The sequence below is a fragment of the Pezoporus wallicus genome, unplaced genomic scaffold (genome assembly GCF_028554395.1).
Source record: "Pezoporus wallicus isolate ANWC-B61680 ecotype Strahan unplaced genomic scaffold, APGP_CSIRO_Pwel_v1 contig_4131, whole genome shotgun sequence".
NCBI classification, from domain to species: Eukaryota; Metazoa; Chordata; class Aves; order Psittaciformes; family Psittacidae; genus Pezoporus; species Pezoporus wallicus.
The window spans coordinates 11,241,177-11,268,562 of record NW_026641950.1 but is presented as its reverse complement, the minus strand read 5'-3'; the positions used below and the strand labels follow the sequence as shown (position 1 = coordinate 11,268,562).

The 27,386-nt window shown below is 37.0% G+C and overlaps 1 protein-coding gene across 1 annotated transcript in view; it reads left to right on the top strand.

The window, feature by feature from the left end:
• The first annotated feature begins 13,117 nt into the window (after positions 1-13,117).
• The window catches only part of CNGB3 (cyclic nucleotide gated channel subunit beta 3), a 58,916-nt gene continuing 44,647 nt past the window's right edge, over positions 13,118-27,386 (top strand). The window contains exons 1-3 of the mRNA XM_057426178.1: positions 13,118-13,379; positions 15,818-15,893; positions 22,737-22,848. Coding sequence (XP_057282161.1) covers positions 13,272-13,379; positions 15,818-15,893; positions 22,737-22,848 — 296 coding nt within the window. The 5' untranslated portion in view covers positions 13,118-13,271. The remainder of the gene's footprint in view (positions 13,380-15,817; positions 15,894-22,736; positions 22,849-27,386) is intronic.

Sequence of the window (27,386 nt, the reverse complement as noted above, 5' to 3'; positions counted from 1 at the left end):
ACCTCATAGCAGCCTTCCAGTATCTGAAGGGGGCCTATAAGGATGCTGGAGAGGGACTCTTCACTAGAGACTGTAGTGATAGGACAAGGGGTAACAGGTTAAAACTTAAACAGGGGAAGTTTAGGTTGGATATAAGGAGGAAATTCTTTCCTGTTAGGGTGGTGAGGCACTGGAATGGGTTGCCCAGGGAGGTTGTGAATGCTCCATCCCTGGCAGTGTTCAAGACCAGGTTGGACGAGGCCTTGGGTGATATGATTTAGCGTGAGGTGTCCCTGCCCATGGCAGGGGGGTTGGAACTAGATGACCTAAAGGTCCTTTCCAACCCTAACCATTCTATGATTCTATGATACCTGTCCACAATGCAGGAGCAGCAAACTCAACTATCTAATGTGCTTTTATCCTAGCTCAGAGCTCTGCCATGACAACATGGAGTAGATCCTCTTCCTTGAAGAAGTAAAATTCAATTTTAACATTGCTGATAGACCATGAGCCAACATTTGCCATCCACTTATATTACATGTATTCAACAACTATTTCTGGTACCTGGAGCATATCAATTCATTAGATTAATCTAGCATCCAAAGTCAGCAATCATTACGGCAGTTTTTCTGTCTACATTATTATTCCATCATTTTCCCAAATGAGAATACAGGAAAAAAAATGACAGAAAGCCTCAACCCGACCACCCCTCCATATTATTCTTTAAATTACTTCTGTAGAGGTAAATAAAATATTAAATTGCAGCCATGGTCTTCCACTATACAGAGAGGAAAAAACATATAAAGATGGTGCAGGAAAATTCCAAACTACAAATTATGCTAAGATCAGGACTTGATGACTCACTCCAGAACACAGACAAGCTGTGTAACTTTTGAGATGCAAAGGAAATATAGAACACTCTCATCCCTGGGTACTACTGCAGTATCACACCTTCTGTGTGATATGACTTACTATACAGTTAACATGCACCACTGAACAAAATTTGTGCATCTGTAAAAGGATTCTTGATATTTACTTTCTTGTGGCTTTCCTACAAGACCTCTAAGAGACTATGTTAAGTAACTTCATCTACAAGCACTCATCTGAATTGCCCAACTCAAGAATTCAGTTGTTCTGATTCCTTTCATAATGTTGTGAGAAGAAAGGCATAAATAAACCTAATCTTCTTTCAGGAGATCTATTGCTCCCCCTCCAGATAGTAAAAATGAATCTCAGTCTCTGCTCTCAGCTAGCCAGTGTTACTGCTTTAAAACACAGCAAAGAAATGAGATTAAGCATTCGACATGACCCTGTTGAGTCAGAGTTTTTAAACAGTGCTTATTGTCAATAAAACCTTTTCCAAACTGCTGCTATCAAATTCATTGGACAGGTGTGTGACAAAGAGTAAAACAGCTTAAAAGGAGAGCAAATAAAATATGCAGCAGGATTAAGAAACAATGCAACACAAAGAGTTGGCAAGAAAGTGATGATTTGGAGCCTGCTATTTATCAAAAGCTAAAGCATAGTAGATGGATAAGGTTATTGTATTTTCTATCAGTAACATCTGCTTTCTTGGCTGATTCTGTAGGCAGTAAGCACCTCAAAACCATCTTTAGCTTTGCATGTGGTTAGGCTACTAAATCCAATGGGAATGCATAAACTCTTCTGCATAGCTTACCCTATTGAACATATCTAACTCATGTTATTGTGCTACAGAGCAGTATAGAAAAACCTGCTTGCTCCTACGCCCGAAAAATTAAAGAAACATCTATATTAAAATGTTTGTGTATTCAGTATGAACTATTTCATTTAGAAATAGCAAGATATAATTTTCAGTTTATGTTAAAAGGAACTGTAAAAACATGACATTGTCTTACCAAATTGTATAAGGATTCTAAAGTTGCTCCTCCTGTGAGTCCAAGATCATCTGTGCATACATAGAAAATATTTGTTACTGGTTTTACCTTTTTTGGTCTTTCAAAACCAATACAGCTGAGAATGTATGAAAAAAAAATACACTCTTGTCCATCTGACAGTGGTGCAATTATCTGACAACTTCTTCATCATTTGCACCTGAGGGCACTACTAAAGCAGTAGTGTTTTAATGCTAAGCAGAGTTTAGCTATTTGTGAGAAGTGGCAGGACAAAACAGTAATTTAAGTACAGGCTACAAACCTTTCTAGAACAACCTTGGGATAAAAAGTAATAGGGAAGGCAAGACCTTATGACACAAGAGGTCTCTTCTCGTACAACATTATCTACTAGAATAAATTAATACATAAATAGTTTTAAGTACTAACCAACAGGAGAGTAAAGACTGCAGCAGGAGGCTCTAAATCTATAGCATTTGGTTGTAAATTCACCAGACTTGGTCCCTAAGCATTCAGTATTATATTCACAAAAGGTACTTATGTGTGCTTTATACTGTAGTAGTCATTTAGTGGTTATTGACTTCAAGGGAGGTAAGCAATGTAGATATAGCACTTAGCTCTCACCAAAGAGTAGAGCGGTTCTGATTTACTGTTATCAAAAGGATGCTACAAAACCTGATTTTTTTAATTGGAGTTTTAGTGTTACCCTTAGAACTGCTCAATTTGTGTAGTGGTAAACATCAGCTCATGACTTACTAACTACTTTTGAACAATAAACTGAAAAAAACATACCTGTTGAACCGTTCTCTTCTTTTCTTTCATATAAACAAATTTCTTCTCCAAAAACCTAGCTGAAGAGCCCTGTCTACTTTGTAAATTAGTGGTGTAAGAAGCTTGACTGACCATTAGAGGTTGTCACTGCTCTTGGTCATAGAACACTAATTGAGGATCCCGAAAAGCATCACCATCACCTTATATGGGCTTTTTTCTCTATGACAGATTTGGCAGAGCAATAGGAAAGAGATCATAGAAGCTTAATAGAAAAAAAAAAAATAAAGTCAGGAAGCAGATGAAAGAGAACTGCTATAAAATCTGCAAGCAGGTCACAGCACTGGAGCACTGACTGAAGAAGAAAGGAGTCTAGTGGTAGCACAACAAAGTGATCTGGATCTCAGGATCCTCTGGTGTTGGCAGGGTAAGAATCAAGATAAAGCACCTAAGGAACAATATCATGTTTAGTGGTTGTGGAATAGCTGAAGAGGGAAACTGGAATATGTAAGAGAGATTTTGCATAATAGGAATGAGGAAGAAACAATTTTGAAAGTTCATACAACTAAAAACTGATAACTACACGACTGATAGCAAGATTCATGTTTTTTCTGGGATGAAATTAGACTGGGGGTGAAAACTGGGGGAATTTTTGCTAAACAAGTGAAGAAACATGTTTCCCAAGATACAAAGAGGTTGGGGATGCAAAAGACCAGGTAACTGGAGGTATGAGTAAGTGCTCCATGCTCGTATACATGCATATAGAAATAATTAGAAGAATGGGTTATCCAGGAGCTCACAGTGTTTTACTTCTAGCCCACCTCCATCCGTCAGCTGCCCTTAAAAATAGGTGGTCTTTGTTAAAGACCAAACAGATGCATACATGTTTATGCCATGTATGCATAAAGAGGAAAATTGTAAGTAAGAACTTTCCCAGAATTTCATCTGAAAGAAAACTGGCTACTGGTCTGCTGCTTTATAACTCTGGAAAAACTATAATTTTCAAGAGACATAAATCTTCTCCTTTCCCTGATAAAATTTACTGCTCTTCATAAACTGCTTAATCACAAACTCAGTAGTGCTTTTGATTAATGACTGGGGAAAGAAAAAAAGTCATATGTTATCTGACTAAGTAATGGCAGTTTTGTAGCAGTGAGAGCCATAACAACCTAACTCTATAACAGAAGGGAAATGGCTTCTTTCCAGCTTTTACAGAACTGATTGAGCTTTTAAATACTAAATAAATCTCTTTTCTTACAGTGCTAAAACTTTCATTGTTCCAAGAACACTCTTAAACCTGGGATGATATCAGGTACATGAACAAAGTCCAATACAGAAGGGAAAATAAAAATCCTATTTTAACCATTGCTTTAAACTCTTTAGGTGTTCTGTGATTTTTTTCACCCGGAAATAATAGCCCTTCAGCACTAGTGACCTTAAAAAGCAAATATTTTATTGCATTTAACCACCAAACATATTACTTCTTTAATGGCTTTTTCTAGGTTTATGTCCAGCACAGAGTACTTCAGAGTCTAAGAATATTCAAATATAACTTCTAACAGTTAAGACACAGTCTTCCAGAGACTTAGTGACAGAGTGAACTTCAAACAGAAAAATAGTTTCGTCTAATTCATGTTTTTTCCCCCTCACAAGTTCAGTGCAGGAATTTATCCTTTTTTAAGTCAGCCATATGCACACATCTCAGCAAACCCAGAATCAAAGAGTGTGAGAGCAAGCAGAAGAATCACTATTGTAAGTAACTGTCTCACACAATTATTGTGCTGTTGTAGTACAACGCCAGCTGGCAACTAAGCACCATGCAGCTGCTGGCTCGCTCCCTCTCAGCCCAGTGGGATGATGTCATGGTTTAAAACCAGTCAGGCAGCTCGTTCACTCACTCCCCCTCCTTCTTTCCCTCCGCCTACTCCTGAAGGGACGGAGAGGAGGAAAAGAATGCAACTCCCACAGGTTGAGGTAAGAACAGTTTAGTAACTAAGGTATAACACAAATCACTACTGCTACCACCAATAATAATAATGATAAAGGAAATAACAAGGGAAGAGAATACACCATCTCACCACCTGCCGACCAATAACTCACCCCCCAGCCCAACCAAGCACTGACCGATACCTCCTCCAACCCTGCAGTCCTAGCCCTTCCGGGTAACTCTCTGTTATATCCTGGGCATGACGTGCTGTGGTATGGAATACCTCTTTGGTCAGTTTGGGTAAGGTGTCCTGTCTCTGCTTCCTCCTGGCTTCCCTCCTCCCTGGCAGAGCATGAGGCTTACAAAGTCCTTGGTCAGACTAAAACATCCTTGTTATCAGCTCTGTTCCCAGGCCGAAAGTCAAAACACAGCGCTGCACCAGCTACTAAAAAGGAGAAAAATGACTGCTACTGCTAAACCTAGGACAGATGGGGAGGAGAATCAGGGAAAAAAAAGTAAAACCATGGGTTGAGATAAGAACAATTTAATAATCAATATAAAGTACAATATAACACTAATAACAATAATAATAATGAAAATGGAAATAAGAGAGAGAGATAAAACTAAAAGAAAAAAAAACACAAACAAAACAAGCAAACAAAAAACCCAGCAAAAACCAAACAAACAGCAGTGATGTACAATAAAATTGCTCACCACCCGCTAACCTATACCCAGCTGAACCCAAGCAGCAATCAGTCCCTTCTGGGTAACTCGTCCCAGTTTATATACTGAGCATGACGTACTGTGGTATGGAATACCCCTTCGGCTAGTTTGGGTCAGGTGTTCTGTCTCTGCTTCCTCCCAGCTTCTTGTGCTCCTTCTCACAAGTAGATGATGAGAGACTGAAAATTCCTTAATCAGAGTAAGCATTACTTAGCAACAACTAAAACAGTGTGTTATCAGTGTTGTTCTCAGATTAAAGTCAAAACACAGCACTGCACCAGGTACTAGGAAGAAAATCACATCTATCCAAATCATCTCAGCCAAAACCTGGACATGCATGTATAAAAGAATCACTCCTATGTTATGTGGGACACAGGAGACAGATTGGTATTTCAAATGGTGTAAGTTAATTTCAGTACATTGAGTTAGAGAAGGTTAAGGTACCCTTCTCTGTAAATTTTGTGACAGCTGTGTTGAGGTAACCTTAAAAATAAAGAAAGATGCTTTTGTGGAAATGTTGAAATATTGAGGTTAAAGAGAGAATCAACTAAAATGAAATCAGTTAAATTTAATCACGTTGTTGGGGTTAGCAGGGCTGCAATGGATGCTGTAGGGTTTCCCTATCCACAAAATAGAAAAGTCAGAATTAAGAGAAGTATTTTTAATTAACAGAGAGTGGTAGAACAGCTTCTCATTCACTTTGCTCTGAAATATCTAAGTAGAAAGGGAGTATGACCTGAACATAAGTAAACCTATTCCTACAAATATAAAGCGAATATAGTAGGTCAGCCAAACCAATAAAGGACTTATTTTGCCATTAAATGTTCTTATTTTCAAACCTATCTCACTGTCAGTGGGAATGACTCTTAATAGTGAAATACTATCCTCTACAGCTTCCCTTAGAGCTGCTCGCATGTCACCAGAAGTATAATCAATATTCTATTTGCAAATGAGAGGTCCAGGAGAAACAACAAGTGGCATCTGACTTGCTCATAGCGTCATTACTCTTCTATCTTTTGTTACTGAATCAAATGAGTTGCCAGCTATTAACACCAGACCCTCTTGAAGTGCAGGCTAAACAGGTAATGAGTATTATAGAGGCCAGGCTTATTTGAAGCATTTTTCTTTTAATTTCCATCCCTACAAGTTTCATGTATTTTATCCAGTAAGGTCTATTTAAATCATCTTCATAAAATTTCCTGTCTTCAGGTAGAAACTACCATCGTGCTTTGCCCTTCCCCAAAGATGAAAGTGCAAGGCTAACACTTGGTCTTGACCTCCATCTCTTTCTGTGCTTCAGGTAATCTTTGAGCTATAACCAATACAGCTATACTGATTCAACAGATGTTGACAACAGTTCTTTCCATCTTTACAAAAGGCCAACCTAGTACTCCGAAGGAGTGGAAGATATGAACACAAATCCAGTTTCTGTCAGAGGGCAGAACTGAAGCCAAGTCTGGTATTTGAGTTTAGGATGCAACCCACTAGATATTTGCATTAAAATATTCTCAGTGCTCTCTTTTAAAAGAAGATGAGAAAAGTCAGCAGAAGCCAATATAGCACTCTGAAGAAGTTAATCATGTTAGGCACTACTTTTTTGAACCAAGCTACTTGCATGAAAACCGAATGTTTGCCGAACATCTGTTTTTATAATGCACTATCACATCAGAGTGAACTGGGTTGTTAATTTGCCTTAGAAGTAACCATCAGCAATGCCTTAAACACAATAATAATTCCTGTTGCCTCCATTAGAGGTTTTCCTATCCAAACAACTAATTTGGCATTCATCACAACAGCAAAAGCACAAAAGGATGTTAAAATCGAAAACTAATAGATTGCTCTTAATCTATTTGTGGCAGAGAAAACCTCCTCAGTAGTTACAACTCTACCTACTACACAAGTAGTGCACAACTCTGCAACTCTTCTTCAATTAGAGATAAATACACAAAGGAAAACCTTAAAAGTTTGATGGACTAGTTGAAACTGGGGCAAGTCTCAATTCAGTGCTTTATCAACTATATCAAATTTACTCTATATTTAGAGAGTGGTTTTTAGGAGCTTTTTTTTTTTTTCCCCTCTCCGAAGCCACTGTTTGTGCAATGCTCAGTTCTCTGTTGCTATGTTGTTGACTAGATTAGATAGCTTGTGTTGGTGGCATGCTTTAAATATTTATGTTAGCAAAAACATAAGGCTTAACATCACTGCAGTGGGAAGAGGATGTTCTGAGGGTATGTAGAAAATATGATGGGTTTAGAGGAATACATTACACACTTCTGAGAGCTATCACTCTTTTGATAACAGTTCTCTGCTTTCCAGAAGAGAAGCAATTTATAACCAAATTTCTATTTCCGTATTTCCCTCAGATAGAAGTGCCAACATTGTACAAGTGTTAACATTACTGTCATGAAACACCCTAAATGCATCACCCTCTTTTCCTCCCCTCCCCACATGATAATTTGCTTACAAGAGAGCATAAAAAGCCATAGCCATGGATGTTTGTCCTCTAATTTGATTTCTGCTCTTCTCTACAGGTGCCTGCCTTTCACTTCTGAGTCTTCCTTCCTCCAAATTAAGCCATATGTTCACCCCCCAGCCCCTCTTCAAGAAAGTATGTCAAGCTTTTATAAATAAAATAATTGAAAAATAAAGTAGTTTCAGGAAAAAGTAATGTGGCTGCATCACTGAAGTTACCACATTTGCTCCTCTTTCTTAAGTTTTTAAATGTGGTAAATTGTAAACCCATTCAGGTCCACACTGAAATATAGGTTCCAATCAGTGAGTCAGCCCTTTCAAAGCGAAAGGTTGTCTGCCCCCACTATCTTGTTCACAGGGTTTCCTACTGAAGGTATTCAGCAGAGGAGCCCTTGTCAACTTCCCTACTGTGAACAGCTGCAGTACATATTCACAGAAAATGGAATGGTACAGATGATGTTTGAGTTCATGTCACATTTTATGAAAGACAAGAACTTGTACTTTATATTTTGAATAACCCCAGTCTTCCTAGAAGCGGCTCACACACAGAGGGCTTCCCCTGGAAAATATCCAGGAGACCACATACAAGTGATTTCCCATCTAAAGGATGTGGCAAAAAATCTCTTCTATTGTGATTTATTCTTCTCCATGGAGATGCATGAAAAATGGGAAGAGAAAGGGGACTATGACATCAATAGTATTTCTAAATGACTACGTTTGTCAGGAGAGCACTGATTTTTAAGTTGTTTGCTTCTGAGAATGAAGTTTTGCACATTCCAAACCAGTATTGTTACCAACTAAGGTAGTGAGGAGACCCTAAATTGCCAATCTGAGATATGTGGTCTTACAGGAGGGGCTGCAGGAGGTCTAATTCTTTCAGTGACCTAGCCCATGGCTACAGCTCTTCGAGGTAGGCCTCATGATCACTTTCCAAAGGATTGTTCCTTTTTATCCCTTGGTCCACAGACTCATTTTGGAATATTATTTAAGTGAGAGAGAGAGACTTTGCAGCACTACCCTAGTTGATAAAACTTTCTCATGTGATGAGTCACATTTTAAGCAGTAACATACTGCTACTAAGGAAATTCTGCCCATAAGGACACTTATACATCTGGTGCCATTTTTGTTTTGAGAAGAAAAAAAAAAAGCAAAAAACCTGACATACTAAGGGATGTGTACTTTATTAGTAGACAAGAACTTTTCTTCACCTTTTTTTATGCCTTCAGACCAATAGCATAATCAAACATAAGTGGTCTTTTTTTTTCTATCTTATGCCCTATTCATTTGATTCACATGTTACTTTCATCAAAAGAGGTCACAAGCAAGAGGTGATACCACCTAACATAGTTTTGGCAGGCTGACAGTCAATTTTGTCACCTCCTCCAACCCACCCATCACATTATGGCATGATGATAGTATCACACTCAGAGCTAGCCAGGATCTGGTGAAGGCTCCAGAAAATGAGTCTTTAGGATATGGTTCCTACCTTAACTAAGTAATTTCATGTAGAGGAATGTGAAAAGGAGCAGGCAGTACCAGCACACTGTCTTTTCCAGCCTCTTGCCACAGAAGTTTTCCCATCTTTTCTTTTCTTGTAAGCTGAAAAAATCCTGTTAATTTGATTTGTTATATAAAAATGAATTTGAAAGGGAAAAATAGAGTCTGCATTCCTTGAAGGTCAAAACAATCACTATTATTGTGTATTTCCAGATTACTCCAGACCATACAACCTTTTATGCCTCACTTAGGATGCAGAGACTGATTGCGGTACATTTGTGCCAGTGTATAAACTGCAACATAAGAAAAGCCTTATGAATCAGAACAAAATTAGTATATAACAATATGAAGTATTATTATAAGTATATAACTAACTGAAACAGCAAAAAGTCTTCTTTTAAGTAACCTTTGCTGTTTCTGAAGACACCTCATTGAATACTACAGTTACTTTTTGGTCATGATTGTGTATTTAAAGAGACAAATTTCCATTAAAAGCATGAATTAATTTTCTTTATTAAGGCATTGTTAGTTAAATGATAGTTTCATCTAAGTTTAAAAAAAATTAGACAATTAGCAGGTATGAGAAATCTGAGCTCCAGAACCATTTTTATCTGAGAAAAAGAAGAAAAAAAAAGTCTTTTAACAAAGCCCTCAGAATTAAGGAAGACAGATAAGTTAGATAAATTAGTCCTATGACTTCCTTTAATCTATAAAAAATAGCTAAATTGGCAAATCTTACACTGATCAGAGGAAAAAATATGATAAATGTTAGATTCTGTCTACTATTACAGAGCCCTAAAGAAAGAAGTACTACTCTTAGTTGTCAAGATCCTTGAATCATGCAGATAAACTGAAGGCAGATACCTGTGAAAAACACCTGCACATTACGTTTTGTATTGCGGGAAGATCAGAATAGAAGTGAAGCTCAGGCTTTAGTCTTTTAACACGCTACACCTGATTTAATACAAAAAAAAAAACAACTTGAGATTGTGTCTATTGATCTGTAGACTCAAACAAATGGAGAAACTGACACTGCCTGATGAGGAATGCAAAGCAGTCCTTGGAATTCACATTCGATGCTTATTAAATACCAGGAGGAACAAAAGAGAAAAAAAGCCCAACAATAAACACCTTCAAGAACAGTCTTGAAGAAAGGAATCTCTTCGCATTAGCAACTATCCTAATTATTCAGAAAAAGGAGTCATGCTTCCTTTTGTATATTCTTATGATTTAAGAAATGCTGCATTAATACTGCTTCAAATGGGGGATAGAAAAGAGTCCTGCCAATTGTTTTAGTATTTATTGCAAATCAAGTGCCACATGGCATTTGAGTTACCTGGGTTTCTAAGACACCTGCTGTTTCATGGAGAATAATCTCTTGTGCAAGTTTAGAATATAAGATTCAGTCTGTGAGTGCCATATTTCAAATTTATTTTTAGATTAAGAAATAAAAATCCCTCAAAGAAAAAGGTTGTCAGAAGTTTAGAAAGCTGATGCATATGCCAAAATTTTAAATGAATGAGCAACATTCCCTTGAAGGAAAAATAAAGTGGAAAAGGGGGTGCATTATTAATAAATTACTCCCCCTGTATCTGCAGAATATATAAGACAGGCTTGACATTCCTGTACCCCTGCAGGGTTGACCATAAATGCAGCATATAGTAAGCACTGGTCAAACCAACATAGCTAAGAAGCTAACTGGTTACAGGCTATCTGCTTCGCTGCTGCACTCTTAATCTTCTTACTTAACAGTGAATCATGATAGCCAATTAACTGAAGTGCTTTTAGCATAATCAGAGCCTGATAAAAATGGCTAACTAGCCATAGTACACAGAAGACAATGAAATATTGAAGCAGACGAATCATCTTACCTGGGTCAGGAGGTGAGCTTATACCTCCAGTGGTATTAAAATATTAAGTTTGTTGTAGTTTGCTTATTATTTACAAAATCCCATCATATGAAGGGGCTTCAAACATTGATTTAATTAGTCACAGACTAAACCAATATAACATTCATTAACCGAGGATGTCAATAGCTATTTTATATGTTCCCAAAGGTATTTTTCTTTTAATGTCCACTACATTCTTTTTGCATGCCTTTTAATTAAAAGTTAATATCAGCATAAATACTATAGTAAAATAAAAAATTAAACCATGTTGTTGTCTGGCATTTTTTAAAAGATGAATGTGCATAGTTTTGCAGGAGTCCAAAGGAGATACATATTTTCCGCTAATAAGTGCCATCTGTTTGTATTGTATTATGCTTCATGCAAAACTTGTTTCATTTTTAAGAAACAAGAAACAAAATTACCTATTCAAAGAACTTTCAATAATTAAGAACTTCTTCTTTTATAATGAGAAAACAGTTGATCTCAAAAAAGCTCAGTCTGCAGGTATAGCTTGTATCTGGCGATGGATTAAAGTTCCTCATTAGCCAATTTAATCCACTAAAATTTCACATAGCAAAAGAATAATTAACTTGTTTTCTAGGATATCTTTTGAGATTCTTCTGTAATGAGCCAGAACATAAAAAGAAGACAGAGGCATAATTTCACATCCAAAAGAAAAGAAGCTATATATTTTCCAGACCTGCAAATATTTTATAAATGAAAATATTTTAGATATTAATTTATAATTTAATCATTCAAACACTAAGCTTAAGCACAGACTGAAGCATTAGTAAGAACTGCATTGACTTTAAAGTAAAACAGAACACAGACCTTAATAAAAAAGGGAGGTTCCATGCTTTTGCTGCATCTAAGAGCTATGAAATTATGCCTGTGATTCCCAGTTGCAAGACTGAAGTCTGGCCAACTACTGTAAGGTCTGCCTCATAAGTGTCAGTTTGCAAGTCTTTTTCCTGCATTAACTAATGAAAATTATTGTTTCATTCTTACAGTTACTACTGCACTAGAATGAATATTAAAAACCACCTTGCCAGACAACAGAAGCCCCAAGGAGGCAGCCATTGGGACATTTTCAATACTCCAATCTAATTGCTAAATACGTAGTTATGGAAACAACTCAAAGGAATAGGTTTCTGCATTTCTTGATGCCTTGATCACCAGGACAAATCAATTATAAGTTATTAGCACAAATTCATTGCTTAAAGTGAAGGCATAGACTTGTAAAAAATAAAGCGAAATTAAGGAAAGGAAGAGACAATAAAGTTGTAAAGATCCTTCTTAAGAGGAGTTGAATCAGTGTGATACTACAGGTATCTGAAATTGAGTTTTACCTGTAAACTAAATCATGCTTGATTTCATAGAGATTTCTATAGGATGAGACAAAGCCTAGACTCTCAAAATCATGTGCTAGTTATAAACACTATCAAAACTTATATATTCCTCATTTGTAGGACATTCAGTCAAAACTTGATTTCATAAAAATTGTAGCTAAAATTCTACATAAAATAGTATTTTCTGTAAATACATTAGAAAAAGAAAGATGAAATTATTTCCACATTTTAAAATAAGAAGAGTGGAATAAAACAAGCTATAAACTTGTTAATATAAACAACAACAGAGCTTTTAGTATCATGCACTCAGAAAATATAAAATAAAAATTAGTTCAGGACTTTAAGGAAATTAAACATCTTGAGATCTCACATAATTTACTGAGTTGCTGCTGATTATTGCTCAATTAGTCTTTTTCCTTTCCTGGTTAAAATACAGGTGTCTTTAGGACTTAAAACTTCATTTGTGAGTATAAATTAAATGTTCAATATCCAATACATGAAAGATCAGACACTGATTTATTCTAACCAGAACATGTTCACTCTCCTCTGAATTTGTGCATTAAAAGTTGAGTGTAACTGTCAAGATTAGAAATAACTTAGTCTACAACATAAACAAAAAGTACTAAGGTAAGAAAAAGCCATCACTGGAACAGACTGTGCAAGGAATTTCTTTAAGGCATTAACCAGACCTAAACCTGATTAAGTGTCTAATTGGCTTGACGGCAAGAAAACAAATGCTATATACAAGTTCATGGTGAAAGAGTTATAGAGGCTTCAGGAGAGCTGAACAGACAAGATGTTTAAAAATCTAAAAGCAGTATTTTCTAGAGCAAAATTATCACCTGAGGAAGCACTTTGCAAGAATGAAGGTGTCTCCTCACCATCCAAGGTATCTACAGGCCAGGTATAGCTTTTTATGGTTTACCTTTTGTTTAGGAAGTATTTATGTAAATGCCAAAGATTATTTATGTATATGGCATTATTATAATGCCAGGATATTTATGTAAACAAATGCTGTAGAATTTCAAACATGCTTACTGTGCACAGAATCAATCTTTAGCAAAACAAAATTAATGTTTTTATTCCTCTCTTCCCTCCCACCTTTTCTTTCTGAAGGAAGCAAAGATTTCCTCCTTTTGTAAATTGCTTTACAAATAGGGCTAACCTCAAATAGTACATACAAGCTTATGAGAGGCTTTCATCAACATTGCAAATGGCAAATTAGAAATACTGGTATGACTGCTTTTGATGTGCTGATGTATTCCTCTTCATCTTGTTCCCTGCTGGCAGGAAATGTCAGTATATCCCTTCTGAATATTGGAATGGCATACAGCTATATATCAACCTGCTTCTCAATAAGAGCTGAAAAGGCAAAGTAGTTTTGTAGCTTTTCTAGGTAGTATTTTATTTGGCTTGGTTTTACAAATGTAACTCCTATTTGAAAAATACAGTAATTTGTATTAATCTACAGCCTATATTTTTTATTTGGTAGTTCTTTACTGTAAAAGTTAGCTCGTTATTTTTGTTTTAATTAATGGAATATTTTATAATGAGACTATGTTACTTTTGAATTATCTTTTCCCAATAACATCCTAGACAGTTTTTTGTTTTATTCTTGCTTGACAGAATCAAAACTTCGAAAGGCAAACTGGCAACAATTTGGGGTTTCACCAGTTAACTGGTTAACCAATTAAATGAGTTCTTTAGTATCAGTCTGAGCTATTAATCTGAATTCTTGTTTAGGGAAACAATTGAAATTCCACCATTGTAAAGTTAATTTTAAATAAGCAGTGCCTTTTCACACATCCACTATCGAGCATATAGAAAGACTCGGACTTAACTTCTGGAAGCCTTGAACTACATGTACAAAAATGCCATAAATTTTATAGTTTTACTTAAAGTGATAAAACCATGAATATTCGTAAGTCTGAATCATTTCCTAGAACTGATGTTTTTCTGAAGCTCAAAGGCTTGTATAAACCCACGAAGAGGCATGTTTTAATCCAGCCCAACTACAACTCAAATTTGATTCATTCTAAAGATGTAAAAAACAACTGCTTTATGGATAGATACATGCACAGCACCATCCACAAAAAATGGCAAAATATCTATGTTCAGCAAACTTCTCATACCTCAGATCTGCAGGCAAAAAGTATTGTTTGTGCTTCTTTTAAAGTTCTGCACACCAGTTTTCTGATGTCAACAAAACATTGTCGTGAAAAAGTTCTGAATCTCAACAGTTAATTTCTGTTTAGCCTGATACCTCACTTGGAAAACTGGAGACATGGACTCCTTCTTTCACCAGAATAATTCCATAGATTAGTGCAACACTAAGATCATAACAGCAGCAGCCTCCGCTATTACATACTGTTAAAATGGAGGCAGATGAATGGGTCAAGGATTAAGACATTTCCTGCCTGCAAGAAGATACCATCTAAAGAGAAAAGAAGAAATTTACATAACACATAAAACCAGACAGGAAAAAACAAATACTTTCATAGAAAAAGGCAACCCCCAAATTAATCTGAGAGACTCAAAGAGAAGGTCACAATTTCGAGGAAGAGGGGAAAAAAAGACCTGAAATCTTCTGAAGTCAAGTATTTTTCCATATGTTTATACTCTCTAATATTTTTCTCTACTAATCAACACAATAAACACCAGGCAAATTCATTCTATCTGGGATAAAAAAAAAGGCTTACAGTCTTGATTAACAGCATGCTGTTTCATGGTACTGTGAACACCTAAGACTCCTCATACACTACTCACTCCCTTCTCAAAGGACCATCCTGTCAAAGCCAGACAAACCAACGTACATGAGGACTTGGTTCATGAATCTAAACCAGTGTGGGAGGAAGTCTGTGGGGTTTTGTTTTTTTTTTTTGCAATGAAAGTCGATTCTGCCTCTATATTTTGTGAAGATCGAGATTTGTCAGTGCGGTAAGGTAGCTCAAAACATACCAGGCCTCTTAGTCCAGCAGGAGGTTTAGGCAAAAGAATGACTGATTCAGAGATGCAGACCCGTTTGTAAGTGGCAGCACTGAACACATTAGCCTTGATGACAAGAAGAAGGCTCTGGGAGCACACTATGGCAGAACTCCAGGCTAAGTAACTGGGTTTGCAGAGCAGATGTGAAGATATTAGTTTCTTATTTCAGCATCCAAGTCCTTTTGTGAACCTATGTGGAAAGTCTTCTCCAAGAACATACACAGAACACCCAGGAACAAAGCTCAGTGCCTGTCAGCTTGGTTAATCAAATTCCTAGAACGTTGCAGACATTAAACCATCCTAATCATTCTCAGCAAAGAGCATCTACAGTTTCTAACGCTGTTCATTTTTTTTAAGGGCAAAAATAAAAACAGAGCTGAACCACAGAAAGCAGAGGCCAATAAGAAAACAGAACTCATACCAAAGCAACAAGGTTAGTAGCAAGCTATTTATGAGTACACTCAAAGATTATCTGAACAAAATGTATGTAACACTAAATAGGACTGTAAATTTTTTTTTTTTTCTTCCAAATCCTCTGCCAGGTGCCTAATTTGGGTTTTTATTTGTGGAAGAAATTAAGAATTCTGAATTCCCACTGACCCCAAAGCAATGATTTGTTACAGAAATACAAGCACAATCCAATAATAATAAAAGGCAGAAAGCTTTAAAGCACAGTCCCTTCATGAGCTTGTCCACTTAATCAGCTAGTCTAAGAAAACCTGTTTCTTCTTACTGTAAGTTGATGGCTTAGAAATCTTATTATAAAATAAAGACATTTAGTAGCTAAAGACAGAAAACTGCATGTTTTTAATGTATCTTTTGAATATTTCTCATATGTATCAAAAAACTGCAAAGACAAGACAGACTTTATCTGACATTCAAATCTTTGGTTGAACAGCCATTCAAAATTTCTTAAAAAAAACAAACAAACAAACAAATAACTGAAAAAAAAGGCAATGACATTAAAAATTATTTGCCATCACCATTCAGAAGACATTCAGGGCTAGGACACAGGAACATAGAGCTCAGGGCAGCAATACAAGGTAATTATTTGCCTAAGCAGCTGAATACAGCGGCAGCTGGCTATGGCTACTCTGACCCCCTCTTCCCCTGCCTCCCAACAGCCAAGCTGATTTTGCTCATACTAGAACCAGAATGTCTGCTGCAGCAGCTATCAAAACAAAAGCCCAGGATGGGTGAAACAACATCAGTTGCTGGGCCATGTTCCCTCTTCCTTCACAGCAGGCACTCTAGCCCTTTCCTTTTCCATCCTCTAGTACTGGAGAAAAACACCAAGTCCAGTTTTCCTGTCACCTCTTATTTTTCCTTTGGGAGAACAATTCAGGTTCATTTCACTGGAGCAGCAAAACAAAGGCAGAGAAATGTCCAGCTTTCTGTGGAGAGGAGCAAGTAGGAAAATGTTGCAAGGAAATTTACATAATCGTTACTTGTGCTTTGTGTAATCATAACAAGAATCACAATTCCTTTCCTCATTTAATGAAACTTTAAACAGAGTCCATTTAATGAAATTACTTTGTTAGATAACGTCTGTAGCAGTAAAGAAGGGTAAACAAAGTCTTACATGAATTAATTGTAGCAATAAGCTAACAAAGGAAAAAAAAATCTGAAGTTTCATTGTTTCTTTAGTAATATTAAATCAAAGATGCTATCCCACACAGAACGTGTCATTATCAAAATTTCTTTTACTTCCATCCAAAACCTGATCTAATTTTACAGATTAATGTAATTCATGAATCTATATTTTGTAATACTAAATTTTATTTTTTTTTTCCTACTGAAATATAAAATAAGTGGTGACATAGAAGTAACTACCTCATCAATTACTTCAGGAAAATATAACAACATACTTCGTCTACATGTTTGTTTGGTTTTTTTTAAATCCATGGTCTCCTGGAAGGTGCTTCAAGTCTCATTTCCAATCAGGCACAAGACAGCTTCTCATTTTCCATGTGGGTATTAATAAGTTAGAAAGACAACAGCTATACAAGCCAGAAAACTAACATAGGGTCCTCTCCTCAGGAGAAACTTCTGAATTCCAGCACCCTGTACTTAAGCCCTTACCATCCAAGCTGAATAAGGAACTCCATCAGTTTCTTATTCTTGGCAGAAAAATGAGGCAAGTCTCAAGCAGTTCACAGGAGGGTCTAGACAAAGACTATTGCAAAACTTGGTGAACTTTGCATCGGACCTAAAATCATGTTGACAGCAGCTAGAAAATGAAAATAGGAATAACTGCAGGTAAGTAAAGGACAGGAGACAGGAGAAAGCATTTTGTTGTGTACATACATATTTGGGTAGAATTATCAAAAACACGACCAAGGCTCATCCAGCACAAGTTAAGAGAGACCATTTAAATGGAAAACTCAAAACCAGTTAGAGAAAAGCCTTTTCAAGATCTATTAGCTTCTCTGGTATAACCAAAATAAAATAGATTAATAAAGAGTAAAGCCCCTAATCACAGTTGTGGTTTGCAGCTCTGTAGACTTGAAAAACAAGTCAACAGTAGAGCTTAACTCAACCCTCCTTCTCACATGGCCAAAATTAGTCATCACCTTCTCCCTTTCTCCTAGCACTTAACAAGGCAGCATGATGTTCTCAGCACAGATTAGAACTCAGCAGGAGGCACAATTGGAGCCCATTTGGTTAAAACTTGGCCACTTAACATCACTCAGAAACACCTGGTACTTTTGGCTTCTTTGCTGGCTACTCATTTCCTCATGTCCACCTCCTCAGGTGCCCACTCTCTCAGTAGCTCACTCTGTAATTAATTCTCAGCCCTTAGTCAGTTTTTTCCATAACGGATAATTACTTTTTTATTATTTGTTCCCTGTACATCGTGAAGTGTGATTCACCTAATTACAGGGTCTCTGTGATATTGAATCCAATTGCTATAATTTCTTTGCATGTTTATCACTTCCTATAACTGACTGGCTATACAAATGTCACTGTTAGGGTTATGGTTATGTTATTTAGAAGGCCACATCAAGACTCCACCTGCTAACCGGTGTCTGCATTATCATTCTCTGTATCACAACTTGTTTTGTCCTCCTAGCAGATCCTTTCAGTATGATTCTTTCCAACTCGGTCCCTTTTCTTTCTCTAAATCCTCTCAGCACTGTAGTTAAGTACTTCCCTTCTGAAGTCTGCCCTCATCTCCATCTCTTTTCCCTCACTAGAAACTGGCCTGTCTCCAACGTTCTGGGGTTTGGTTTTTCTACTTATACTAAATCAGCAAGTGTCCCAAAGATTCAAAGACATATTTATAGACCTTTTACTAAAGTTCATATTGACATCACTTTGTTCTTGGTAGGACTTGAGTGAAAAATCTAGACTAAGGCTATAATTTTTTCTTTATATGTGGTACAGTTGCACCTCTGGATCATAAAGTAGACAGAACCTTCCATTTGGGAGATTACCATGTTAATCCCCAGTGATATTTATTATCTTCAGAGCCTAGATGCTTTGGAAAGTACCCAGAAGATATATAACGTGTTATATACCTGCCTACAACTTATATGCAAGTGCCATTCTAAAATGTGTGAGAAGCCCAGGCAGAGTAAAAAAAAAAAAAAGAAAAAAAAATCCAAAACAAAACAAAAAAATTACAGTAACAAAACCACACCAAAAAAAAACAAAAAAAAAAACAAAACAACCAATTAACTGAGAATTTTAACTGACATCTTTGAATGTGTAGCAGCTCAAAGGGCTGCTCAAAAGAAACTTCAGTCCATGACATACTCTCAGTGAGTACTTTTTTGTTTTGGTACTCAAGGTATATTCTCTTTTCCACTAAATGTTTCACCAAAAAAAAGAAAAGCAGCAGAAGCTACTGAAAGTTGCCACCTTTTATATATTAGCATAGCTGTTTTGCCTCCACACTTGCATAATAAGGGAGTTCAAATCTGTGTCTTTCACATTCCAGTAGGGTTCCCTAGCTACTCACGTAAAATCTAGACTAGAGAGATGTGGGAGGAAATTCTGTGGCCCTCCCAATTGCTGGGCCAGGGTGCAGAAAACAATACAAAAACCTGTGAAGTCTGGAAAGTTTAAATATAACACAGAGCCTGGAACTAACCTAGAAGTTAATTGTAACACTATCCTTATAGGTAGAATGAAGAACTTTAATTTCAGGATGTATTTATATTGTTGAATCTTTAAAAAAAAAGAAAAAAAAATTCTCAGAATGAAAATTTGACTCTATTGCAAATAAACAAGGCCCAGAGTCAAGATTTTCTCTTCTCAGAGGAAAGCTTTAATCAGTAGCTTCTATGTAAAAGATAGTCACTCGGTTCTCCTGTAGATACAAATAAAGCAGATATATTTATTAAAGGTACAAAATCACTATTGCTGTAAAACCCCTGCTAATAAGGCACTAACTCTTCATGGACTATGACCAAGTTATAAGCTCCTGATAATCATAGAATGTTTTGTGTCATCTACTTCCAACTCCTCTGCCATGAGCAGGGACACCTTCCACTAGACCAAGTTGCTCAAAGCCCCATCCAACCTGGCCTTGAACACTTCCAGTGATGGGGCAGACACAGCTTCTCTGGTCAACCTGTTCCAATGGCTCACCACCCTCACAGTAAAGAATTTCTTTCTAATATTTAATCTAAACCTACCCTCTTCCAGGTTAAAGCCATCCCCCCTTGTCCTATCCTCCTTCTATCCTTAGCGCTTGTAAAAAGGTCCTCTCCAGATTTCTTGTAGGCACCCTTCAGTAACTGGAAGCTGCTCTAAGGTCTCCCCACAGCCTTTTCTTCTCTAGGCTGAGCAAGACCTGCTCTCTTAGCCTGCCTTCACAGGACAGGTGTTCCAGTTCTCTGATCATCTTCAAAGCCCCACTCTGGATTTGCTCCAATAGGTCCACATCCTTCTAATGTGGTGGGTGCCTGAGCTGAACACAGTACTATAGGTGGGGTCTCGCAAGAGAGCAAAGGGGCAGAATCACATCCTTGACCTGCTGGTCACACTGCTTTTGATGCAACCCAGGATACAGAAAGAGGAACATTTACATTAAGTGTTGAATTTCACAGCTAAAATGTATCTTTGGCTTGTTTTAAATCTGACTCTTAAGCTGCTTTACAAAACTTTCCCCATAGTGCCTGAAAATCACGGCTTAAGTAACTGCTTTGTGTTTTAAAAATACAAATCAAGTACAGCATTTTGATATAATATGCTTCAGCTTAATGAACTAAACCTGTCAATGCAAAGAGACTTTCAAATAATAATCTTACTCCTTGTCTTCTTGTCTTTTATACTCTTCACTGGCACTCAGTCAACAGACATAAAATGTATTTTTTCAAAGATTTCTGAGAATTTGAATCTGTTTAATCAGCTTGCTTCTACTCCTGCTGATGTGAAGTCTTTTAATTCCTTTCAGATCTTTATCACAAGTGACAGGGCTAAATTCTAGGAAAACAAATCCAACTTCTTCATACCATCTTTGTTTCTTTACATGGAAAATAAACTTATAATACTTTTGTTAGCAACTGAAGTTGGGGGTTAAGATGGACATACTTACTGTTTATTTTACTTCTACCCCACTGATTTCTGAACTGTCTTCCCCTGCACAGAACATTTGTTAAAAAAAACATTTCTTGGAAAGTCACTGAAGTTTGTATTTTGTAGCATCAGAACTGAAGCTTCTCCTCTCCTTCATCCATAGATTTCATGTGTGTTTATTTCTCTTGACATCTTCATGAATCTATAGCCATCTTTCAAATATTTATGTGCATAGCTCAAGAACACCTCTGGGAGGCAAAAATCCCTCCAGTTTACAGGTGATACGTAATACAAATCCTGCGCACTGTCTCTTCGTACTCAGTTTCTCCAAGGGCTGTTTGAAAATTAAACCCTGAACTTGCAAAGTCAAACCCCAATTGACCAGCACATTGGGGAACATGAATTTCTCTGCCTTCTCTTCAGTTCCTTGTCCAGCTCTGAGTTGACTATTTCTGGCACCCACAGATAACTCTGTCTAGGTCTTGTCTCTGATCCTCTTTAAGAAATGAATTCCTGTAAGAGTACTAGGGCTTACACAATTCTTAACCTTACTAAGAAAAAAAATCTAGAATCTTTTCTCACTAAGAAAAAAAATCTAGAATCTTTTCTCACTAAGAAAAAAAATCTAGAAGCGCTCACTGTCCTTCACTTACTTTTGTTCCAATGCCATTTCAAGTAACCACTTTCCTTGTAAGCAGCTTAACAGTTTACTGTTGTAACTGGTTTTAGCCCTTTGAAATTAATAAAAACTCTCTAAATATGGAGATAAACTACCAGAAAACTACTCTTAAGCTACCTGTCTAAACAAATTCAAGGTCTGATTTTCTTTGAGCTGTCTTGAGTTTAAAGTACACAACAGGCTCCTGATTTATTTACTATGATGTTTTTCTGCCAAGCTTTTAACTCTATAATCATATTACTTAAAGCATTTATGAAGGCTGACTTTGTTCCTCCTTTATCCAAAGTGTCAGACTGATGAGAGCTTTCAAATTATCTTTCAGCATGAAAATTTAAAATAAAGATATAAGACTAATTATAAAAATTCATCACTTAAGGCCATTAAAATGGCAAGAGACTATAACATTTACATAGTTTCAAACTGCAAACTTCCCACTTACACAGCTTCTAAAAAGTACTTGCAACAAAAATGAAATAATTGACTAGCCAAAGTTCTACATACTCACATCCTTAATGATATACTTCAATCAAAATTTACTCAGGAGCAAACAGGACTGTCATGGCAGCTGAAATAACAAGAGGTTTAACATAATTCAAATACTGTAGTATAAATAATGTCATTATCATTTCTATGCATAACCAAATAAGCTACTCTTCATTTTTCTTCCTGGATTTTACAATGCATTTCTGTACAGATCTATCTATCTTTTTGTCCTTTCTGTATTTTTTTTTTAAATAAGCACACACTAAAATTCATCATACTGCATGAGTTCTTCTCACTTATAAATATAGAAGAGCTCTGTATTGACCATTGTTGACCTGGCTACAGATGCATCTAGTTTAAAAACCACAAATGAGTTACATATTCTAAAAAGTACAGTCATCAGAACCATGTTCTGGACAGCTGGCACTGTAATAAAAAGGAAAGTATTCAAAGGCCAGGTCCCAGAATCAATGTTGTGCAGCGCTTGTCCTCTAAAGAAATAATGTCAGCCAACCTGTGATTCCTCCAAAAAAATATCACCATAATTCTTTAAAAATTGTTATTCACAAACTAAAACCTTTTTTCTAGATACAGTACCAGCAAAAGAACATGAGCCTTCAAAAACTGAAAACTTAACTGAACCAGCTAAGACAACTCAACAGGAACAGCATCAGCAAAAAGATGGGAAAGAGGATGCTAAGTGAGTAAATTCAATTTAAAAATTTGTGGTTTTTTTTTCTCTGACATCTTGACTTAACATTTCTGTGTGCCATGTTTCATCTCTTTTGGAGTCCCTCCTGTCCTGTAAGGTTCTGAAGAGCTGTATTTCAAATCTAAAGCAACCATATGTGTGAGATATTCATTTAGTATGTGCTTTTGATATTTTCCTTTGTAGGCCATCCTAAATTGTAGGAATGAAGAAAAGGATTTGCTCCACTACACTTATATATTAATTCTAACAATGCTGCTGCTCAGTTATCATTACTCTGTCTTAGCAATGGAGAAAGTCCAAATAGCTGGAATGTTCATGACATCATTCTGACTTGAAAGCTTTTTCCCCTGCACATTTTTTTGCTGAGCTGTACCATTAAATCAGAATTCGTCCCCTCAACCAGAGGTTTAAGGCTGTCTCTTCCCAAGAAGAAATAAATAAATTAAACAGCTATGTCCCTTCAGAGAAAATCTAGGGTAATTCAACATTTTAAAAATCTTTAGTGACCATTTTGCTAAAACAGAAATAAATATGAAGTCTAGAAAACAGTAATCTTGGAATAGCTCACATTCATTTACAGAAGCATAGATTTATAAAATCATAAAGTCATTTGGGTTAGAAAGGACCTTTAAAGGTCATCTAGTCCAACCCGCCTGCAGTGAACAGGGACATCTTCAACTAGATCATGTTACTCAGAGCCCCGTCCAACCTGACCTTGAATGTTTCCAGGCCTAGGGCATCTATCACTTATCTAGGCAGCCTGTTCCAGTGTTTCACCACTCAGTCTGTTCATTCCTCTACCTGTGCTGTTACCAGGGGTTGCCCCAGCTGATGTGCAGGATCTTGCACTTGGCCTTGTTGAACCTCATGAGGGTCATATGGGCCCACTGCTCAACTTGTCAAGGTCTCTATAGGTGGTATCCTGTCTGTCATGTGTATCAACTGCACCACTCAGCTTGGTGTCATCTGCAGACTTGCTGAGGATGCACTCCACCCCATTGCCTATGTCAATGATGAAGATATTAAACAGCTTCATGGAACAGCTAAGGCTGGAAGGCTGCTTCAGATGGAATGAGGTCCAAACTCCTGCTAAGAGCATTTAAGGGTTAGACCCAAATCTGAAGTTAGATCAGGTTGCCCAGAACTTTGTTTAGTATAACTATGAATGTGTATCTCCAAGAACAGAGTTTTTACAGTTTCTCTGGGCAATGCAGTCCATCGTTTGACCATTCTTATTATGAAAATTATTACTTTACATCTAAGTAATTTTTTTCCTTTGCTCTAACTTGCTTCTGCTGCCTCTCATTCTTTTGCTGTGCACCACCAAGGACAGTCTGGATCGATGTTCTCTATAACCACTTACTGGGTAGTAGAACACTTAATTTCCAGCTTGAACAAACCCAGCTTTCTCATCATCTCCTCATATGTCCTGCTCTTTAGTCCCCAGTTATCTCAATAGCTATCTGCACCATGTGGTTAGTGCCTTTCATGTACAAGGGAGACTACAGCTGGATACTGATGCAACCTCATAAATGTTACACAGAGGGAAATAACCACTCCCTCTGAATCATAAATAACCACTCCCCCTGAATAACCAATCCCCCTGAACTCCCCTGTTTATTTAAAGCATAGCACACAGTTAGCCTTCATAAATGCAAGAACACATTGCAGATTTATGTTTAATTTGTTGTCCACCAGGACTCTCAGATACTTTCACGCAAAGCTGTTTTCTAGTCACTCATGTCCAAGCCTTTACTCTTGCATGGGGGTTATTCCATTCCAGGCACAGAAACATGCATTTGCCTTTGCTAAACTTCGTGGGTTTCCTGCCAGTCTGTCCTCCCAATCTGTTGAGATACCTTTGAGTGAAAAATAATGGATACACTAAATCCAGAACAGGGTAAACACATCTCCTGCTTGCTTTTGTCTTCTATTATTTTGATTACCATGATGACAGAAAGCAAAAGACTTTCCCTGACATGGATTTATTTAATTTATAGAAAAGATTATCTATTTCCTCTTCTTCACCAAGACAGACTTTGTATTTCAATGACAAAGAATAATCCAGCAAAATGCTACTGCATACCCCTCTATAAAGTAATGTATACAATTAAAAATAATTCTGACTAGAATGACTGGAAATTTTATAAATAACTTGGTAATTTGAATGTGAATCAGTAGGTCAAAAGTAAAAATCTTAAAAAAGCATCTCCTTTTTTTGTCACTGTAGAACATGATGTAAGATGGTTATAGTTCCACTGATAAACCCTGTAACCATGGTTAACATAATTACTATATGCTTATGAAACAAATGAGTATTTTGCTTATTAGTAGAAGACAAAATCTGCCTGTTAAAAGGAAATTAAAAACATTTATCTTAAACATTGTCTTCTCAAAGCTGTTCTGACTCACTGTCATGTGTGCATCCTGTTATATATTGTCAGTCTAATTTCAGCTGCAGCTTCTAAAAATACAGTAAAACTTATTAAATTCTACTGTCGAAATGGTTATCCACTAAATTCTGTAGTAGGGCTTGGAAGGCATGGTGCTGGTGTCACTGTCTCTGTATGGAACCAAACTAAACAAGTCTATCATGTGACTTTCAAAGCTGGAGGCAGAATAATTTCTAAAATGTGCCTTGGAGAGAATTTAATTCATTGTCCCTGAAGATTCATGGGAGTCTGTTCAGACACCATTCTTGATCAAGGTCACTACCTTATTGTGTCTTTGTTCAAATATACTCAGTTGATTTATAAGGAAAAATCTATGTAAACAAGTACACATATGGAGAATTTGAGTCAAATAGATACATGTAGTCAACAAAAATAGCAGGAAATGAAACATACTCAAATCACTCTCTGGCACTGAGGTCAACTAGAATAATGCAAAATGCCTCCTGAAAAGGTGCCAGTTGTGAATTATCTTAGTTTAATGCTAATTTCTGTGTATTTCCATGCCTCAAATCATTTGGAAAAGTGCTAGTTTAACTAGTCAAAACCATATCTAGGACTGTTTGTACAGCTCAATGGGATAATCAACTTAGAGTCCCACTGCAAGTTTGCAAGAGACACCAAGTTGAGTGGTGCAGTTGATTCACTAGAGAGAAGGGGTGCAATACAGAGAGACCTTGACAGACTTGAAGAATGGGTCCATATGAACCTCATGAGGTTCAAGAAGGCCAAGTGCCGTCACTAGTATCTGTACAGGCTGGGGAATGAACAGATTGAGAACAACCTTGCAGAGAAGGACTTGGGGGTGTTGGTGGATGAAAAATTAGCTATGAGCTGGCAATGTGCACTAGCAGCCCAGAAAGTCAACCGTATACTGGGCTGCATCAAAAGAAGCATGACCTGAAGGTCAAGGGAGGTGATGCTGCTCCTCTACTTTGCTCTCATGAAATCTCACCTGGAGTACTGCATTCACCTCTGGGGCCCCCAACAGGTTTAGGGCCCATCCAGCCAGTCCAGTCAGGAGCAAAAAAACCACAAGGGTCAGAGACAGGACTGGAAACAAGACTACAACATGACTCCAAAGTCCATCTGGGAGACAGAACCAGAGACCAAACTGGAGCTAGATACACCTATACATAGCTCAGGCAGTGACAAAGACCTGGGCTGAATCGGGCATCCTAGGCCCATGGGCAGAGGGTGTGGGTAGAAGTCCCACTGGAGGCTGCTCAGGGCAGCCTGTTGATGTACTCATGGTCCTGATACTATATTTTGAATTAGATAGACTATTTTCCTATGCTGATCATCCTCCAAGAGATTAAATGTAGTAACAAGTCGCTTGATCTTCACAGTAAGAAACCATTAGTTTGCCCATAGACTGCAAGATACATAATAAGGTAAGGTTTGTGGATATATAACTATTCACAAGCCATATGCATCCACAGCACCTCAGCTTTCATGGGAAGTATGTTAATAGAAAAGGTTTTGCCTTATCTTTTGCTTCTGTGACTTTTGGTTCTTTAAAATGCCTGTGCAAAAGAAGAGGAAAGAAGTCAGTTATCTTGTTTGAAACAGCACACTTTTCATTTAGATCTGACCTGTGTTTCTCCATGCAGAATTTCAGGGGAAAATTATGAATTTCCATGTAAGAATTTTAATTTTTTAAATCTTGGGTAATATGGCTTTATGAAACACTAACTTACCTAAAATCAGTAAGACTACTTATATGTAAGACTGTGTGTAAGACTGTGCACCATCTGCATCTTTCCAGGTCAGCTACATTAGAGTAGATTTTTACTCATGGGGCAGCACAGCCTGTATTACCTATATATATGTAAAAACAGGTTTTTGAACTTCCCCTGAAAGAACAAATCTGTTGTTTTTTCTCTTGCTAAGTGAAAGACAGGTTTGACAAAGACTGCATTTACTTCTGAAATTTCAATAGAAATTGTTTGTCCACAAGAAAAAAAAAATAAAAATTTTGCTTTCCTTCTCAGCACTCCTCATCTTTAAAATGCAGTAGCACATGGCAGTGCACATTAATAAACACTAGAGAGACACAGCACTCGTCTCAGCCAA